The following is a 19,403-nucleotide window of genomic DNA, read 5'->3' as shown; positions in this document are numbered from 1 at the left end:
AAACGGGAGGAAATCACTATTGAACAAATAAACAACAGGGGAAATGTAGCCTCAGAAAGGATTCAAAGCTGTGTTCTCGTTGAATATTAGCTGAGGCCTCCAGGGGGCAGCACCAAGGCAGAGACTGGACTAAGATCCCTCTGTCCTCTTGGACTGGGGCTCCCCACAGTTCCCCACCACCACCCCTCCCATTCCGTTCAACTTTATTTTTAGCTGCCAGTGGGAGGGGGCAGGATAGGAGGGAAAGTAAAGAAAGCAGCCAGGGAGAGGGACAGGCACAGAGGACTTCTTGAACACGACAGGACAAGCAGGCATGGCGCGCCTCTCTCCTCACCTGTTCTTGCCCCTGGCGTTGCTGACAGGTGAGGAAGGCAAACTTCTTGGTTTCTGGTGGGAATGGAAGATATGTGAATTGTTTAGAATTGGGACCATTACGGTTAAAACTACTTGGGAGTTTGGGTCAGAGGTTAATATTGATACCATATTTTGCATGTGAACTCGTATTTTTAGATTCCCAAATGGCAGGGGTTGAAGCTGCCTAAGGCTTGAGTAAGAGTTGTACCTAGTTATCTAACACCTTTGCTCTAAACTCCATAGAAATGAGGATGCAGAATAGAACCACGTTTCTCCTCTTCCTTGCAGCTAGCCTGATCCCTACGATTACCCTCCTGGCCTCTCCCTAACATTGGTACTCCCTGGTGCCGAGGCATAATTGCCTTACTATGTGGTCAGAACTCTAGGTTCATCTAATGAGTTCCTGGTCTTACAACCCCCACTGTTTCCTAGATGCAAAAAGACTCACATACAGAATACCTTCCAAAAGTGAGCTTGGTTTGAGTCAAAAGTTACAGATGCTGGAGGGTGGGCATGGGGTGAGAGAGGGTTGCTTGACCGTAAGAAGCAAGACAGTGGGAGAGAAAAGCACGGGAGGGACACGAGGCTTGGAATTTTTCTCTGCAAGTACCCTATAATCTTTGTTTCCTAAAATACCCGCTCTGATTTTATGGGAATTGGGGTCAGAAGAAAGGGATCGGCAAGGACACAATTGGGGACCTTCGGAGTGAGCTAAAGTTTGAGGGAACTGTGGCAAGGGGTAGTTGGGAGGTGGAGGAGCTAAGCAACAGATTATGGGGGAGGTTTTTTTTTGGTGGGGGATAGGACCCTTAACAGGGATAGATGGCAAACTATGTGTGTGGGCAGGCTGGTGGTTCCACCCAGTTAATTAGCACTGAGGTTTGCAGGGCTGGAAGCCACCAGCGTCCTAGACCCTGGAGAAAGTGCAAGTGTGACAATGTCAAGGCATGGAAAGGGGAGACACCCAGACGCGTCGCTCCTCGCCCTCTTCTCCCCATGGCCCGGGTTTGGGAAGAACTTGGAAGGAGAGCTTCTGTGGCTGCACAAAGGCCCGCTCCCTCTTTGCACTCTGATGGCTTAGGAGGGTGTGTAGGAGGGATGATGTGGAGAGTAACCCGACCTTCCCAGACGTGTCTGTGAATGAGATCTCAGGAGTAGGAACGAAAGTGCAGCTGTGTTAAAGCACGGCCGAGGGCCTCAGAACCCCCACGCAGGGAGAGTCGCCCCATCACCCCACCCGGGGCTTTAGTACATGACATCAACAGAGGCCAGGAGAGCGTTAAGCCATCAGGCAGCCACACTGAGCTGGAGATGCACCCTCCTGTCTTGGGCATCGCTGTGCCTCTCCGGTCCTTCAGCTGACCAGTTGATGCTAATTCTGATCCTGGCCTCCCAGGTCTCTGCTGCCCCTTTAATCTGGATGAGCGCCACCCACGCCTCTTCACAGGGCCACCAGAGGCCGAATTTGGATACAGCGTCTTGCAGCATGTTGGGGGTGGAGAGCGATGGTGAGAAGGAAATCGGAGGACCATGGGATTGGGACTGTGGAAGCCCTGGTGAAAAGGGAGGCAGGAGAGATGAGTCTCTAAGCTGGTCTTTGAAAGTGCCTAGGGCTCTGAACTGGCCACCTCCATGCACTTTCCCTCTCGTCTATGTTAAGAATCATGCTTGCTGGGTGGTGGTGGCGCACGCCTTTAATCCCAGCACTCGGGAGGCAGAGGCAGGTGGATCTTTGCAAGTTCGAGGCCAGCCTGGTCTACGTAGAGCTAGTTCCAGGACCTGCTCCAAAGCTACAGAGAAGCTCTGTCTTAAAAAAGAAAAAGAAAAAGAAAAAAAGAAAGGAGAAAAAAAGAGTCATGTTCACCTGATGCTTATACCCATATTCCCCTCCCAGGATGCTGGTGGGCGCCCCTTGGGATGGGCCTTCAGGTGACCGGCGGGGGGATGTTTATCGCTGCTCTATAGGGGGATCCTACAATGCCCCATGTGCCAAGGGCCACCTGGGTAAGAAGATGTTCAACTCTTTCCCTACTAATCCCTGATTCTGATATCCAGTAGCTAAGTCCTTGTGTGTCAGCTTCTTTGCCCCCACAACCTATACAGACCTTGCCTTCAACTTGATACGGATTCCTTTTCATTCTCTTCCCAAACTGAACTCGAGCACCCAGCCTTTGACCCCTGACTTCATTCTCTTCTACTCCTCCTCCAACCAGGAGACTATCAACTGGGAAATTCATCTCAGCCGGCTGTGAATATGCACCTGGGCATGTCACTACTAGAGACAGATGGTGATGGGGGATTCATGGTGAGCTAAAGGGTCTCGGAAGGTTCATGGCAGGGAAAAGAGCATTATGGTAAGGGGGGTTAATCTATATAGAAGAGCCAAGGAGTTTAAAAACCCTAGAGAGCAAGATAGGAGTGATCTTAGTGCCTCTTTTTTTTTTTTAACTAGATGCATATTCCGAGGAGCCCCTCTTAGACCTGGGAATAACTATCTTCTTTACCCACCTGTGCCCAGGCCTGTGCCCCTCTCTGGTCTCGTGCTTGTGGCAGCTCTGTCTTCAGTTCTGGACTGTGTGCCCGTGTGGATGCTTCATTCCAGCCCCAGGGAAGCCTGGCACCCACTGCCCAACGTGAGCCGGTGGAAGGGCCTGGGAACTCAGTTTTCAGATTGGGGTGCTGGGTGGGGAAAACAGAACAAAAGACTTGGCAGAGGTCTGCATGGCTAACCCCACCATCCCCAGACTTGGCAGAGGTCTGCATGGCTAACCCCACCATCCCCAGACTCGGCAGAGGTCTGCATGGCTAACCCCACCATCCCCAGACTTGGCAGAGGTCTGCATGGCTAACCCCACCATCCCCAGCTGTGCTTGCAGCAGAATCTGCTACTTGCTAACAGATCAGAATTCAGACTCCTGACCAGAGTGTCAAGACACCAGGATCTGGTTTAACCAACTTAAAAAAAACCCGGCTTATCCTCCATACATCCTGTGCCTCGCCTGTTACGTTTACATTGTTATTCCTCTGTGTGCCGCTTATTTTTACCTGTATTTCTTTTGTTTACAATGTTCTCTACCCCAGTACATTTCCTCAGAATCCTCAATATCTTATTTTTATGGGTCTTATGCATTCCAAGTGAGCACTCAGCTATTGAGTTCTCCCCCAGTCCTTTCATATACCTTCTTATTTGCTGCCTTTTTGGACATAGTATTATCATGTAGCCCAGGATGCCCTTGAACTTGGGATTTGCCTGCCTCAGCTTCTCAAATACCGGCATAGTAGACATGTACTGTCATGCCTGACTCTGCTGCCTATTTGGATTACCACTATCAGAATGACACTCTGGGCTGGACCTGACCCTCAGTGGCACATAGATAGAGCATGAATAGAGCCCTAAGTTCCATTCACACACACATACACGTACCAAACTGATGCTCTCTTGGTCTCCCATAGCGTAGACTAGTGGTAGGTTTCTGTCTGGTGCAGATTTTATTCTTCACACTTGCCCATCTCTTCTTTCATTCATTCCCACACTTAGGAGCCTGGCATAGTCCTTCCTTGCATGTAAGAAGTCCCTAATCGATGCTTACGTTGACGCACCCTCCGGTGACATTTTCCCTTGTTGGCCCCGCCCCAGCATCCTTCCAGTCTTTGCTTCCCATCACTATACTCCCCCCTTCTAGGCTGTCCAACATACATGGACGTCGTCATTGTTTTGGATGGCTCCAATAGTATCTATCCCTGGTCTGAAGTTCAGACTTTCCTTCGGAGGCTGGTAGGGAGACTCTTTATTGATCCGGAGCAGATACAGGTAAGAGATGGACACATGGATGGGTTTGGAGGGAAAGAGATAGATCCTCATGGTCCGTTCAGTGTAACCAGACATGTCCAACCTCTTGACATCACACCAGGACATTGTCATCTACAGAATTCATGCTCAAGAATTGTGTAATTAAGTTACCAAAAAGTCACAAAAATCTCATGATGTTTGAAGTAAGTTTAAGATTTTGTATGGGCCGTATCCATAGCTGTCTTTTGCTGTGTGCAGTTGCTTGGGACCCACAAGCTGCAGACTGGACATGCCTGAGAGGTGTTCATTTCCCCTCCCTCCCTTGTTCTCCATCTTCCCCATCCTCTACAAACATCCCATTGGAGGACATGGCTTACTGTTTTCAGGTAGGACTGGTACAGTATGGGGAGAGCCCTGTGCACGAGTGGTCCCTGGGAGATTTCCGAACCAAGGAAGAAGTTGTGAGAGCAGCAAGGAACCTCAGCCGGCGGGAGGGGCGAGAAACAAGAACTGCCCAAGCGATAATGCTGGCATGGTGAGGCATGGTGAAGGGATGCGGGAGGATGAAGCATCAGCACGCCTGCAAGAGGGTCTGGGATGTGGCATGTACATCACAAGATGGTCTGTGCGCTTGTCTTTATCTGCGTGCTAGATGTTCATGGAGGAAGGCTCGGTTGGCTGCTGGTCAAGCACTCTCTGAGTGTATCTCACAGTGTCTCTGAGTGTATCTCACAGTGTCTCTGAGTGTATCTCACAGTGTCTCTGAGTGTATCTCAGTGTCTCTTACTGTATCTCACAGTGTCTCTGGGTGTGTCTCACAGTGTCTCTGAGTGTGTCTCACAGTGTCTCTGAGTGTGTCTCACAGTGTCTCTGAGTATATCTCAGTCTCTCTTACTGTTTCTCACAGTGTCTCTGAGTGTATCTCACAGTGTCTTTGAGTGTATCTCACAGTGTCTCTGAGTGTATCTCACAGTGTCTCTTACTGTATTTCACAGTGTCTCTGAGTATATCTCACAGTGTCTCTGAGTATATCTCACAGTGTCTCTGAGTGTATCTCACAGTGTCTCTGAGTGTATCTCACAGTGTCTCTGAGTGTATCTCCTGGTCTGTCTGTTTCTGTGACCAGAGCCCCATCTCTTCTCTGCTATTTCCATGTCAACTCTGATCCTTAGCTTTTTAGCCACTCGTGTCCTAACCTCCTTTCCAAACACGATCCTAAACTCACCTTCTGGGAGACTGCCTGACACCATGACTAGTGTCTAGTCTCCGTTTCCTTGTTCTTGTCAACCCAAACACAATGTTCACTGAATAAATCTATGAATGAACAAATCTTGCACTAATTTACACTGATGATAGGTTATTCTATATTCTATATGTTCTGGGCATCCAAACATCCAAGTCGTGACTTTGTGCCAGTTTGCATGTTAATACTGTTGGAGAATGGCCTAGAAGACACAACATCCAACCTCAGTGAATGGATGACAGTGTTAAATACACGTGTGTGTGTGTGTGTGTGTGTGTGTGTGTGTGTGTGTATGTGTGTGCAGAGCCGTATTTTGTTCTTTTCTTTTCTTAGCACAGAAGGGTTCAGTCAGTCCCGAGGGGGCAGACCTGAGGCTGCAAGGCTGCTGGTTGTTGTCACTGATGGAGAATCCCATGATGGAGAGGAGCTTCCGGCCGCACTAAAGGCCTGTGAGGCTGGAAGAGTAACACGTTACGGGATCGCAGTGAGTCTTGACTCTGGTGCTTTCTGGTTTTGTTTTGTATTGTAGTGCATGTGTATTTGTATGGTGTGTGTGTATATGTGTGTGTGTATGTGTGCATGCATATGTGCACATACCATGGTGTATATATATATATATGGAGGTCAGAGAACAAGCTCAGATGTCGGTCCTCACCTTCCACCTTGTTTGAGACTGGGTCCCCTTGTTCAGCTGATACACTAACTAAGCCAGGCTGGCCGGCCCACAGGCTTGGTCAAGTTTTCTGATTCAGTTTCCTGTCTCCTGGTAGGGGCATGCTGGGATTGCAGATAAGATTGAGCTACTGTGTCCAGCATCTTATGTGGGTCTGGGGATCTGAACTCAGGCTGTCAGTTTGCATGGCCAGCACTTTACTCCCCGAGTCATCTCCCAGACCAAGAATCGACTCTGGAGCTAAAAAGAGAGATGGAGAAAGGTTTTCAATATGTGAAGCAGAGAAAATAGTATTAGTTCCTGCCTGGACTTCAGTCGTTATTTCCTTCCCTTTTCTTTAGTTGGCTGTGTCCTGTATCAGCTCTAACAATTTACTTCACACAGATAATAAACCCCCATCTTGATCTCAGGTCCTCGGTCACTATCTCCGACGACAGAGAGACCCTAGCTCTTTCCTTCGGGAAATCAGAGATATCGCTAGTGATCCAGATGAGCGATTCTTCTTTAATGTCACAGATGAGGCTGCACTGACAGACATTGTGGATGCACTGGGAGACCGAATATTTGGTCTTGAAGGTAATGATTATCCTGGCAAAATGGAAGACGGTGTTGGGGGCATTCTTGAGTGATTTCAGTAGAGCCAGCTCCCCTGAGCGCTTTGCAATTCTCTTATGCCCAAGGGTCCCATGGGGAAAATGAAAGCTCCTTTGGGCTAGAAATGTCTGAGATTGGCTTCTCCACCCACCGATTACAGGTTGGACAGACCCTGACCCTCTGCAACATCCCTGAGCCCTTGATCTCTTCATAATCCTCTCCAGCTTCTGACTCAACTTAAACCCTAAGGCCCTTCCAGATTTCTCCTTTAACCAGCCTCGCTCCTGCCCTTCCGTGCTTTTCTGTGAGCATCTTACTCCTGGAGACTTCATTTTTCTCCCGTTCTCCACTGTCTTCTCAGTGTCCTCATTCGGTTCTGCCCCCAGGATGGGATTCTCTTTGGGATGGTGGGGGCCTATGACTGGGGGGGCTCGGTACTATGGCTTGAAGAAGGTCGCCGCCTTTTCCCCCCACGAACGGCCCTGGAAGATGAGTTTCCCCCTGCCTTGCAGAACCATGCAGCCTACCTGGGTGAGTAACAGAGTTGCAGGGAGCTGGGAGGGTGGGGGAGACCCAGTAGGGCGGATGAGGTACTCCCTGTTAAGTCGGGCAGTTTTTCGCTGATCTCTCTTGAGAATTCACCTTCAGCCTTTAGCACACCCTCCGCTCTCATCTCGTCTTCTTTCTCTTTGGCATCTGATCCCTGCTCACTTCTAGGTTACTCTGTTTCCTCCATGCTTCTGCCCGGCGGCCGCCGCCTCTTTCTCTCGGGGGCACCGAGGTTTAGACATCGAGGAAAAGTCATCGCCTTCCAGCTAAAGAAAGATGGGTCTCTGAGGGTCACCCAGAGCCTCCAGGGGGATCAGGTATGACATCAAGGGAGGGTGAGACCCTTGGGTCCCCGGGACTGCCAGGCTGAGGGAGAAGAGCGAGAAGGGAAAGGGCAAGGCAGGGAAGGCGGTGCTGCATTCTGGTAGGCAGTCTGTGAGGGATGTAAGACCCAGGTCGACAGGGCCCTGAGTACTTCCTGCTGAGTCCAGCTGTCATAATCCTTACCTTCCCTTTTCTCTGGGCTTCATCACCACCCACCTCACCCAGATTGGCTCGTACTTCGGCAGTGAGCTCTGCCCATTGGATACAGACAGGAATGGGATAACTGATGTCTTACTTGTGGCTGCCCCCATGTTCCTGGGTCCCCAGAACAAAGAGACTGGACGTGTGTATGTATATGTGGTGGGTCAGGTAAGAATTGGTGGGGCCCTCTAGAATGTGTGGGGGGATGGTGGAAGGGAGGAAAGGGAGAGACACAGATATCTTTAGAGCTTGCTGATGGGTGAGGGCCACCAGGTAAACAATTCCTTCTACCTCCTCACCATTACAAGCAAATTTTGCTGATGCTCCAAGGAACCCTTCAGCCAGAACGTCCCCAGGATTCTCGTTTTGGCTTTGCCATGGCTGCTCTTCCGGATCTGAACCAAGATGGTTTCGCTGATGTGGCTGTGGGGGCTCCCCTGGAGGATGGGCACCGGGGAGCGCTATACCTGTATCACGGAACCCAGAATGGAATCAGGCCCCATCCTACCCAGGTTAGCAGTGCTGGGGTAAAACACAGTGTGGTAGTAGGTGCCTTTCATCCCAGAAGGTGCATCTCTGTGAGTTCAAGGCCAACCTGGCCCACATAGTGAATTCCAGGCTAGCCAGGACTACACAGTGAGATGTTATCTTAAAAACAAAATAAAACAAACAATTGAAAATGGGGCACAGTGGTAGAAAGGGAAGGGAGTTTTGTGTGTGTGTGTGTTTTGCTTATTTGTCATCCACTTGGCTTAAGAGTCAAACCATTCATAGGTTGCCAAGGGAGACAGCGAATGAGGGATTCCCGAGATAGGCAAATTTTTCTTCTTCTCTTGAATGGATGGGAATGTTAGAAAGAACCTGGCAGGAGGAAGAGAAGCGGCTGTGAGTCCTTCCTCAGTCTTTCTCCTTCTCCTTTCAGCGGATTGCCGCTGTAGCCATGCCACAGGCCCTCCGCTACTTTGGCCGGAGTGTGGATGGCCGGTTAGATCTGGACGGAGATGATCTCGTGGATGTTGCTGTGGGTGCCCATGGGGCAGCCATCCTGCTCAGGTGAGGGCTTCAGCTTGGGTAACAGTGCACGGTGTCCTAGTTCATAGAATGAAAGTGATTGTCACCGTCTTACTGGTTTATTGTAAGTATCAAATAAGATAGTTCACATAAAGAGTTTTGACAGTGTTTATTTTTATTCTATGTGTATGAGTGTTTTGCCTATGTGTATGTCCGTGCACTGTGTGTGTGTGCACTGCACATGGAGACCAGAAGAGGGTCTCAGATCCCCTGGAACTGGAGTTTTACAGCTGGCCTTGAGCCACCCTGTGAGTGCTGGGAATCCTCTGGAAGAACAGCCAGAGCTTTTAACCGCCCACCGAGCCATCTCTCCAGCCTGACATTAGTGCTTATTAACTTATTGTATTGTTATGTGACTTCTGTCTTAGGCTTCTGGGAAGGGTGACATATTCAGACCTTAATATTATTTTTCTTTCTTTTTTTTAAAATATTTATTTATTTATTTATTGTGTATACAATATTCTGTCTGTGTGTATGCCTGCAGGCCAGAAGAGGGCACCAGACCCCATTACAAATGGTTGTGAGCCACCATGTGGTTGCTGGGAATTGAACTCAGGACCTTTGGAAGAGCAGACAATGCTCTTAACCTCTGAGCCATCTCTCCAGCCCTATTTTTCTTTCTTAATCACGGAAAGCGAGTACTAAGATTGCAATTCTCATCTTTTTCTGTTCTTCCGGTTCTGAAGTGCAAGCTCAGATGCTCGAGAACTCCACCACTGAGCTCCATTCCCAGTCTGAGGCAGTACTTTACCTACTCCTTTACAATTTCTCTCCCACCTCGTTCCCAGCTCCCAGCCCATCATACACCTGCTGCCAACCCTGGATGTGAAGCCGCCACACATCAGTGTGGTTCAAAAGGACTGTAGGCGAAGAGGCCAGGAAGCAGCCTGCCTCACTGCAGCCCTGTGCTTCCGAGTGACCTCTCACACTGCCGGGCGTTGGGACCGCAGATTCTGTGAGTGACTGCAGACAGCCCAGACAGCCCTCAAGTCCTGGCCCACCCTGGTGTCTGTGTCTGTCTCCACTCTCACGCTTGCCTCTCCCATCCAGACATCCAGTTCTCGGCATCACTGGATGAGTGGACAGCTGGGGCGCGTGCAGCATTTGATGGCTCTGGCCAGCGGCTGTCGCCTCGGCAGCTCCAGCTCAGTGTAGGGAATGTCACCTGTGAGCAGCTGCACTTCCACGTACTGGTGAGGATGGGGCAGGCACCGCTTGGCATCTGGTCTGAGAGTCAGGAGAAGCCCGGGTCCCGTGGAGGTTCAGACAGATCGGCAGCCAAACTGAAGCAGAGAGAGTGAGACAATTCAGATTTGGGGGTTAGGATGATAGGATTGGAACCCTAGCTCTATAATGTGTCACTATGAACTCTGCCAAGGTACTCATCTGCCACATCCCAGTGTCCTTGACCACAAGGGATGATATATATACTGATAACTATATGTTCAAAGGAGTTGTATTTGAGTCACATTCCATCATATTGTGACCACCTTGGGACATAGTGCCCAGGACATAGGAAGTGCTTCAGGGGCGGTCACATGTGCCATGTTCCGCAGAGGTCTGGTTTCTACTCTAACCCTGGTTCCCCATGATCTGCCCTTCACTCTTCTTTTCCTCAGGATACATCGGATTACCTCCGGCCAGTGGCCTTGACTGTGACTTTCACCTTGGACAACACCACAAAGCCAGGGCCTGTGCTGGATGAGGGATCGTCCACCTCTGTCCAAAAGCTGGTTAGTAGTGTCATACCCTGCTCGGTCTGGGGTCCCAGTGCTGCCCTCCCAGTGAACTTAAGAGAAGGGGAGGCCACATACACATGGTAAAATCTTAGCCAGGCTCTTTGCCTTCCTCTCCGTCCTCAGACCCTTAACTCTCTTCTAGGTCCCCTTCTCAAAAGACTGCGGCCCTGACAATGAATGTATCACAGACCTGGTACTTCAAGCAGACATGGACATCAGGGGCTCCAGGTTAGATGGAGATGAGCTAGGCAAACCAAAGGGACTCAAGGGAGCTAGAGCATTGTTGTTTTGAAACAGGTTCTCCCTATATAGCCCTGGCTTTCCTGGAGCTTGCTCTGTAGACCAGGCTGGCCCTCACCTCACAGAGATTCACTTGCTTCTGCCTCCCAAGTGCTGGGATTAAAGGCCTGCGCCACCGTGTTGGAAGTGGGATCTTTGATTCTCTTTTGCCTCTTAGTCATTCCTTTATCTCCCATTCTTAGAAAGTCCCCATTTGTGGTTCACGGTGACCGACAGAAACTGCTGGTGTCAGCAACCCTGGAGAACAAGAAGGAAAATGCCTACAATACTAGCCTGAGTCTCAGGTTCTCTAGAAACCTCCACCTAACCAGTCTTACTCCTCAGGTATCCCGGGTGGAAGGGGCTGAGGTGAAGGGAGGAGGAAGATGAGAATATGAGCGCTGGCTATGGGGCGCTTGAGGAAAGGCTCAGTGTTTAGCATCTTAGTGGGCGGAAGAGCAGCCCTAGCCCCGGCTCTAACTTCCACCTCATCCCTCTGCCTATAGAGAGCCAAATCAGTGAAGGTGGAATGTACTGTCCCTTCCCCCCATGCCCGGGTGTGCATTGTGGGCCATCCAGTCTTCCAGGCTGGGGCCAAGGTGAGTGTGGACCCACAATGAAGACAAAGTACAGAGAAAGCAGGGCCTGGGGTCCACGGGCACGAAAGTTCTGGGGAGGAGGTAGGCAGGGACTGGTTCTTCTGTGGTTTATCCACAAGGAAGAATTTATCATTATTCCGTCCACGTCCCTTACCCCCAGGTGACCTTTCTGTTAGAGTTTGAATTTAGCTGCACCTTCCTCCTGAGCCAGGCCTTGGTGAGGCTGACGGCCAGCAGGTGAGAACACAGGAGCTCCCTCCAGCCCTCCTACCCCTCTCATGGGTCCTGACGGAAAGAAACTCCCCCAATTCCTCTAGTAGTAGAGGGGGTCCCTGAGGAGGGACTGGAATGTGAAAGATTCCCCCTTGACCCCACAGCAGTAGCCTGGAGAGAAATGAGACCCTTCAAGACAATACAGTTCAGACCTCTGCCTACATCCAATACGAACCTCACCTCCTGTTCTCTAGGTATGGCCCGGCCCCCCACAGTCTTTGTGTCCCCATCCCCCACCCTTCCTTGTCTTTCAGTCTTCCCAGGAGCACAAGCTGTTAACCTTTGCTCTTATGCCCCTTACTTTCCTGGGCTTTGCCAGGTCCTGATAAAGAGATATGGGGATATGACCACATGGCTTTTGTTTTTAAATCAAGTTTGTGTTACATTCAGTTACCTTCTTCGTCATGCATCCCCATCTCATTATCCATGTGCTGACCCTGCCTTCCCCGAATTCATGTTTGTATGCTGATCCTGTGGCCTGTGCCATTGTCATGGCCACACCTCTTGGTTTGGTGTCCACACAGTGAGTCCACCCTGCATCGATACGAGGTTCACCCTTACAGGACTCTCCCAGTGGGTCCTGGCCCTGAATTCAAAACCACTCTTAGGGTGAGCAGCTTGGGGGGAGGTTGGCATGCTGGTGGGGGTTGACGCGCTGTGGGTGCGGGTGGGGAAACAGCAATAGCTGTGTGGGAACAGGATGAGATCCTTGAGAGGCTGAGGGGAAGAGATGAAGCAGGTCCCTTGTCCCTGTCTCTCTGTCTTCTTCCAGGTTCAGAACCTTGGCTGTCATGTGGTCAGTGGCCTCATCATCACAGCCCTCCTTCCAGCTGTGGCCCATGGGGGCAGTTACTTCCTGTCACTATCTCAGGTCATCGCCAGCAATGTGAGTCTGGGCTAGAGCACACAGAACCCTGCCATCTTGAAACAGTGGGCTCCTCTCTGCTGGCCCACTGCTCTCAGAGCTCCCACTTCTGAGACCATTCTTTTCCCCATGGCTTGGGAGGAAGGAGATTATGCATAGCAGGGGTCTAGGAGGGGCTGGTTTGGGAGCCTTTTCAGTTGAATCTTCTTTTAGGCAAGCTGCACAGTGCAGAATCTGACTGAGCCCCCAGGATCCCCTGTGCACCCAGAGGAGCTTCAGCATACAAACAGACTGGTAGGAGTCCCTGGAAGGTGTCGGGGGCAGAAATGCACTAGAGATTGGTGTCTGGTGAAAGGTGGGTGGGAAGTGGAGACAGGAAGGGGAACGCTCCGCTCCAGGGTCCTGATTTGTCTCTCTTCGGATAGAATGGGAGTAACACTCGGTGTCAGGTGGTGAGGTGCCACCTTGGACAGCTGGCAAAGGGGACTGAGATCTCTGTTGGACTGCTGAGGCTGATTCACAACGAATTCTTCCGGAGGGTAAATCTCTTTTCTTCTATTCTGCTTCTATCAGAAATATTAACATGGAGGTAGACAGACTCCTGTTTAAGTTCAGCTCTGGGATGAAAGGCATGCACTACCATGCCCGGCTTTTATCTGGTTAAAATGAGAATGCTTGTACCTAGCTTGTGAAATTGTTATAGGGAGGTAATGAGATGAACATATGGCAAGCCCTCAATAGAACGTAGCAACTACTCTTGTAGCAGCCCTTAACTGCATCATAGGAATCAATTAATAAAATTCCTACATTTAATCACTAATTCATCAAGCTAGTGTGGTGATGTACATCCTTAATCTCAGCATTCAAGAGGCAGAGGCAGATGGATCTTTATGAGTTCAAAGTTCATGGTTAGCCTGGTCTATATAGCAAGCCCCACGCCAACCAGCCACTCTCATGAGTACACGTGCGCACACACGTGTACACATACACACACAGCCACACACACACACTTGAGCACATACACGTGCACGTACACACTCACATTCCGTCAAGTTACAGGAATAATTCTGTGTAAGTCATCAGTAGGGAGTCTGAGACCTATCATGTATCATGTCTAATTCATTGCAGGTGTTTAATACTTTTTTGTTAAACAAATGAATATAATAATTGATATTATTTACAGTAAAGTAAAATTGCATACTCGACAGGGGTTTAGATTATGGAAATCTCTGAAGTTAGGGAGATGAAATTGAATTTGCTACGATGGTCGGCACTCAGAAGTCAGTGGGAGCAGGGAACTAGCACCTTAATTGTAAATGGCTATTTAGCACTAGGCATTTATGTTGTTTAATATAATACATTTAACAACCACCTTCAATATTGCTAGATCTCTGGGTAATCAGCATAAGCCTTAGGTGAGCTAAGATGAATCATTCCTCTCCACATGTGGTACTCTCTCTAGCTTTCTTGGTCACCTTGTCAGATTCAGGTGTGTGTGTGTGTGTGTGTGTGTGTGTGTATGTGTGTGTGTGTGTGAGACAGAGAGAGAGGGAGACTGAGCGTGGTATTAGCAGCCTCTGGAATATGGTGTAAGCATTCTACCACTGACCACCCCTAGACATTTTTGTTATTTTAATTTTTTTTCAAGATTTATTTTTATGTGCACATGTGCATGTCTATATGTAAGTGTGTGTGCTTGTTTGTGAGTGCCCACAGGGAACAGAAGACGCCATTGGGTACCCTGAAGCCAGAGTTACAGTAATCTGGGTGCTGGAACTGAACTCTTACTGGCTAACCCATCTCTCCATCCCCCACCCCCAGGATTTCAGTGAGTCTCTGCAGTTAGTCTTGACCTGATTCAGTCTCCTGAGTACTGGGGTTACAGGTGTATACCACCGTAGCTAGCTTAATGACTTTCATAGCAAACTTTTGTTAAGAAGTCACTAGGGGTCTGTGGGGTGACTCAGTAGATAAAGCCTAAGACTTGCGGTCAGACCCCAGGACTCATATAAAAACCAGTGACATGTGCTTGTAATTCCAATGATGGGGACATAGGAGGGTGATTCAGGTGCACCCCTAGAAGCTCACTGGCCCCCTAGTCTCACCTACTTGACAATGTTAAAAAAACAAAACAAACAAGTAAACACACATACACACAGACCCCAGCGCTCTGTGAGTTCAGGGACAGCCTGATCTACATAGTGAGGTCAAGGCCAATCAGCCAGGTATACACAGTAAGAACCTGTCTTTTAAAAAAAGAATGTCAAGCCAATGAGAAGCCCTGTCTCAAATAAAAAGACAAATGTATAAGGGTACTGAAGAATAACAGCCAAGCATGTTGTCTTGACCTCCATCCATACACACACACACACACACACACACACACACTCACACTCACACACACATGCACACACTTGTCATAGACACTGGCAGCACAAAGGCTGGTCAGACATGGTCCTTACCCTCATGGATCTTATAGACCAGTGAACAAAATGTAAACAGCAGGTGTACTAGGTTCAGGAGCCGACGCTCTTCTCAGCTCTGCCGTTGTAAGGGTCTCTGTTGAGTCCTATGGTGGGGAATTGCGTGTATCCATTCTTGCTTGCTCTTCTTTCAAAGCCATCAATCAGGATTCAGTCACAAAGTTCCACTAAAACACTTTTACCCCAAGCACTTCCCAAAGGCCCACTACTAAACACAACAGTCAGATAAAGTTTCTCCCTCTCAATATCTTGCAGCAGACACCAAGATTTGACACATGAAGGCTGAAGGACACTCAACCCATGCTTAGATCCTAGTGCCAGGGTTGGTGGGATTTGGTAGGAAACATGGAAAGGGGAGTTGGATGCCCTTGTAAACAGTGTATTTTCAGAGCAGGTTTTCTGTCTGCTTCCCTTCCTTTTTTCCCCATCGACTTCTAACTTCTTCGGGTCTTCAGGACCCTGATAATGTGCCACTGAGCTTCAGCATCGCCCCTGGGGTTCCACACCACCAGGCGATGACTCGGTCTAAATGTTTCCCATCTGCTTGTTCCACAGGCCAAGTTCAAGTCTCTGACGGTAGTCAGCACCTTCAAGTTAGGAACTGAGAAGGGCAGTGTCCTACAGCTGGCAGAAGCTCCCTCCTGGAGTGAGGTAGGACTGGAGCCATGGGAATAGAGGCAGGGGGAGGTGAAAGGATGGCCTCCTTCTTTTCTCAGTTTAGTTTTTAAAATCTCCTATATATCGGCGTTTTGCGGCCTCTGGAATATGATATAAGCATTCCTAACACTGACCGCCCCCAGGCATTTTTATTATTTTTAATTTAATTCACTGTGCATCAGCGAGAATACCATGTGAGTGGAGGTCTGAAGAAGGCATTGATTCCCTCAAAGTGAGATGGTTTTGAGCCGCAGCATGGATACTGGGATCCAAACCCGGATCCTTTGCAAAGGCAACAAGTGCTTTTAACCACCAAGCCATCTCTTCAGTCTCACAGTGGGAATTTTCCAGAGCGGGACCATATCCACTAGGCAGCTCACTAGTCAGAAGTGGCATTTCCACAGCCATGCTTCTTGCTTCAGTGTTTTTAAGTATAGAGATCTCTGTTGTTTCGTTCTCTCTTTGGGGTGGGCTTTGTTGCAGTGTTGAATGAGGCTTGGCAAGTTAAAGGACACTCAGAAGACACAAGGCAGGTATGGTGATGAGTGCCTGTGACTCTAGCGCTGAGAGAGCAGGCTGAGAGAGGAAGAGTGGAAGGGCAGTCTGGGACACATCATGAAACTCTGCCTCAAAAACAAACAAACAAACAAGCGAACCCACAGAAATCCGCCTCAAAGGCAAAGTGTGGCAAATCAAACCAAAACAAACTCTCCTTGATATGCAGAGCCTCTTGGAGGTGATTCAGAGCCCCACCGCCCCCATCTCCCTGTGGATTCTCGTGGGCAGCGTCCTGGGAGGGTTGCTCCTGCTTGCTCTCCTTGTCTTCTGCCTGTGGAAGGTGAGCCCAGCTTTTGTGGGCGCTGGGAGCAAGGTGCCCACAATCTGAAGCATCTTACTCTACCAAGAAGGGCAGGCTTCGTGTTGGGCAGTTAAACTCGCCAGGGGTGGGGGTGGGGGGTGTCATGTGTGGGTCTCCTTCACTTTATTCCACAGTTGTTGCTTCAGTCAAACAAAGCCAAAGAAAATAAATTTGAACCCCATTTTTGGGAGCAGAACAGACGCGAAGACCTCAGATAAGCCGCAGGGCTCTTAGCAAGGCCCCCAGTCAGGGCACCTGGCAATGACTTGAATGTTTCCCTTCGTAGCTTGGCTTCTTTGCCCGTAAGAAAATCCCCAAGGAAGAGCCGACTGATGAGAAGTTGGAGCAGTGACTGCAGAAGGGTCAGCAAGTCCTCTTTGGCAGGCTTTTCAAGAGACTCGTGTCAAAAAAACGAGGCTTGGAGGCGCAGAGGGGAAAGGATGCTTCTGGAATATGTCTCCAGACGCGCAGCCTGACTTGACTTTTGAGCCATGGTTATGTTGCTGGCAAGAGATGAGGCTTTGCCTCAGACACGAAGGCTGGCACCAAAACACATAATGCCCCCACCCTGTGCTTTCCCCCTCGCCCTGATGGGGTTCCACAGCCAACATTGGGTCTTTGGTACCCTATCTTCCCCCATCACCAGGGATCAAAGGATTTTTTTTTCCTGACACCTTCAGATCCCCTTTGCTCTCCCTCACAATTCCGAAAAGGTTCTCCTCCACACCCCCCACACCCTCTCACCTTCCTGCCTGCTCCCCCACTCCGCAGGAGAGAGCTGACGTTGACTTAAAAGAAGTAAAGTCAACATCTGCGGCTCTCCTGTGGAGTCTAGTGATTCATAGAGCCGGATGGGGAGAGTCAACAGGAAAAGAGGGAGGAGAAAAAGCCACAAGAGACATTCTGTACAATTCCAAGGCACAGAGAAGCGTTCAGACAGGCAACCGCCAGCTCTCCTGAAACCTGAGACTTCATGGGACGCCCGCCCTCAGGTGCTAGGGAAACCCAGCTGGCCCCCGGGCTCTCTGGGCTTCAGCGTTCCAACCCTCATCTTTCTTCGGGAGCAAAGCCAGGACCTGGCCCTGAGTTTTCTGGAACCAGGGTCCCCCTGGTGGCTCAAATTGGAATAGCAGGGAGCTCATTGGCAGCTTTCCCCTCTTGGCGGCTTCCTTAGAGAAAGCGGCTTGATGGTGGGAAGCCCTTTTGCCACACCAGCTTTGGGAAATAGTAGCCTCACGAGATCCAAACGAAGGGGATCTGCATTAGGAAACCTAAGTGGTTGGCATGAGATCTCGGGGCAGTAAGACCTTACTTGTCCAGCATCGGCTGACTTATAGCAGTACTATCTCCCAGGAAGATGTTTCTGGGACTCCTGTCGTGTGTTGTGGGTTTCTCTGCTGGAGTGAGTTTTTCAGCCTTATTTGATGTTTACTGGAAAACTCAAGTTAACTCTGAACGCCCTCCCTCTTGTCCGATGTTTTGGTTCATGGGCGACTGGAATTCTCATAGTAACTGGGAAACTTGTTTTTTATTGTAATTAAGACTTTGAACAGCAAAGTCAGTTGCGGGTTTCCAGAGTTCAGCTCTGGTAGACCGATACCCGCAGACGGAGAAGAGAGATCTGATTGGGCCGCTGCCATAGAACCTGTCTTCCCAGGCTGCCCTCGAGGCCTGTCTGCCGTGTTTATTTTGGTGTTTCTGGTCTTCCGCAGAGCCGCCCTCTGTGGGTATTGTCGTTTCTACCACGGTGATCAGATGGTCAGAACAAATAAAATCCAGTATCAAGTGACTTCTGGCTCTGTTTGAGTTTCCTAGGATATAGACTGCTCAGAAGCGGAAGCATGGGAATGATTCTGTGGCTCTTCAGCGGGCGATCTGCTGCTCTAGTGCCCCGCAAGTCTCGCCTACTTAGGGGACCCTAGAAAACAATCTAGGAAGTGCATAGACTGGATTGCATCGGACCTGCCTGCCTGCCTGCCTGCCTGCCTGCCTACCTACCTTCCTTCTTTCCTTCCTTTCTTTCTTTTTTCTTTTTTTGAGACAGGGTTTCTCCGTGTAGCCCTGGCTGTCCTGGAACTTGCTCTGTAGACCGGGTCTTAAGCTCAGAGATCCCCCTGCCTCCTGAGTGCTGGAGTTAAAGGCCAGTGTGACCAAGCTCTGGTCTTTGATTTGTGCCATATCTTCTTGAACAAGTCAGAGTTTCTTGGAGGTTCAGGTAACAGATTTTTGTGGTACAGGATTAGGAATAAAGGCAGATTTGGGTGTATAGGTCATCGTTTTTCAAACGCATGTGGCCTGGGACACATTTAACTTCTGTGTTAGTTTTCTCACCAGAAGTTCTGAAGACTAAGTGAAAAATGGTCCAGGAAAAGTGAACATGCAGTAAATGTTTAATAAACAGCAGCCATAATTGCAAACCCTGTTTTGGTGTAAGCTAAACTCCCATTCCACGTGCCGTGAGGTGTTCTGAAGTAGTCAGCAGTTCCCGCCTGATGCCATTCCTCTTTACGCTGTCTGCTCCCTCTGTTAAGTCTTATCCGTGCCTCACGCTCTTTGAGACAGACTCTACATATGTGTATGTGAATATATGAATGAATCTCTCAGAGAGAGAGAGTGAGAGAGAGATTCATTCCCTAGGTTCTGTGACTCTAATATCGTCGTCCAGAGAGCAGGAAGTACTCATGACTGCTGAGCCTTCCTCCAGCCTCTCCTTTGTCCACATAACTGAAAGAACACTCTGGGGCTGGCAGATAGCTTAGTAGGTAAAGGTGCTTGTCACACTGCCTGACCCCTAGTTTAATCCCCAGGATGCAAATGAACCCCAGGTTACATATGATGGAAGGAGCAAAC

The 19,403-nt window shown here is 49.5% G+C and overlaps 1 protein-coding gene across 1 annotated transcript; it reads left to right on the top strand.

The window, feature by feature from the left end:
- Window positions 1–228: 228 nt before the first annotated feature.
- On the top strand, window positions 229–18,342 carry Itga10 (integrin subunit alpha 10). Its single transcript, XM_087897736.1, has 30 exons — window positions 229–362; window positions 1,751–1,862; window positions 2,249–2,358; window positions 2,568–2,659; window positions 2,873–2,987; window positions 4,038–4,165; window positions 4,531–4,679; window positions 5,721–5,871; window positions 6,471–6,636; window positions 6,741–6,814; window positions 7,041–7,185; window positions 7,372–7,520; window positions 7,753–7,896; window positions 8,037–8,240; window positions 8,651–8,781; window positions 9,588–9,754; window positions 9,850–9,992; window positions 10,419–10,532; window positions 10,681–10,766; window positions 11,021–11,162; window positions 11,324–11,416; window positions 11,577–11,653; window positions 11,794–11,883; window positions 12,214–12,298; window positions 12,462–12,575; window positions 12,768–12,848; window positions 12,980–13,093; window positions 15,593–15,688; window positions 16,419–16,532; window positions 16,840–18,342. The coding sequence occupies exons 1-30, from the start codon at window positions 314–316 to the stop codon at window positions 16,903–16,905; spliced, it is 3,501 nt and encodes a 1,166-aa protein (XP_087753862.1). The 5' UTR covers window positions 229–313; the 3' UTR covers window positions 16,906–18,342.
- The last annotated feature ends 1,061 nt before the right edge of the window (window positions 18,343–19,403 follow it).

This window comes from Myodes glareolus, chromosome 17 (genome assembly GCF_982192425.1).
Source record: "Myodes glareolus chromosome 17, mMyoGla1.1, whole genome shotgun sequence".
Lineage (NCBI taxonomy): Eukaryota > Metazoa > Chordata > Mammalia > Rodentia > Cricetidae > Myodes > Myodes glareolus.
This window is presented reverse-complemented; position numbering and strand designations above follow the sequence as displayed.

What these genes read in the sequence shown, in the direction of transcription:
- Itga10 (XM_087897736.1), top strand. Translation starts at nt 314, where the DNA reads ATGGCGCGCCTCTCTCCTCACCTGTTCTTGCCCCTGGCGTTGCTGACA. An exon ending in AGCTGCACTTCCACGTACTG is followed by an intron (nt 9,993 to 10,418) that starts GTGAGGATGGGG and finishes TCTTTTCCTCAG; the next exon opens with GATACATCGGATTACCTCCG. An exon ending in ATGGACATCAGGGGCTCCAG is followed by an intron (nt 10,767 to 11,020) that starts GTTAGATGGAGA and finishes TCCCATTCTTAG; the next exon opens with AAAGTCCCCATTTGTGGTTC.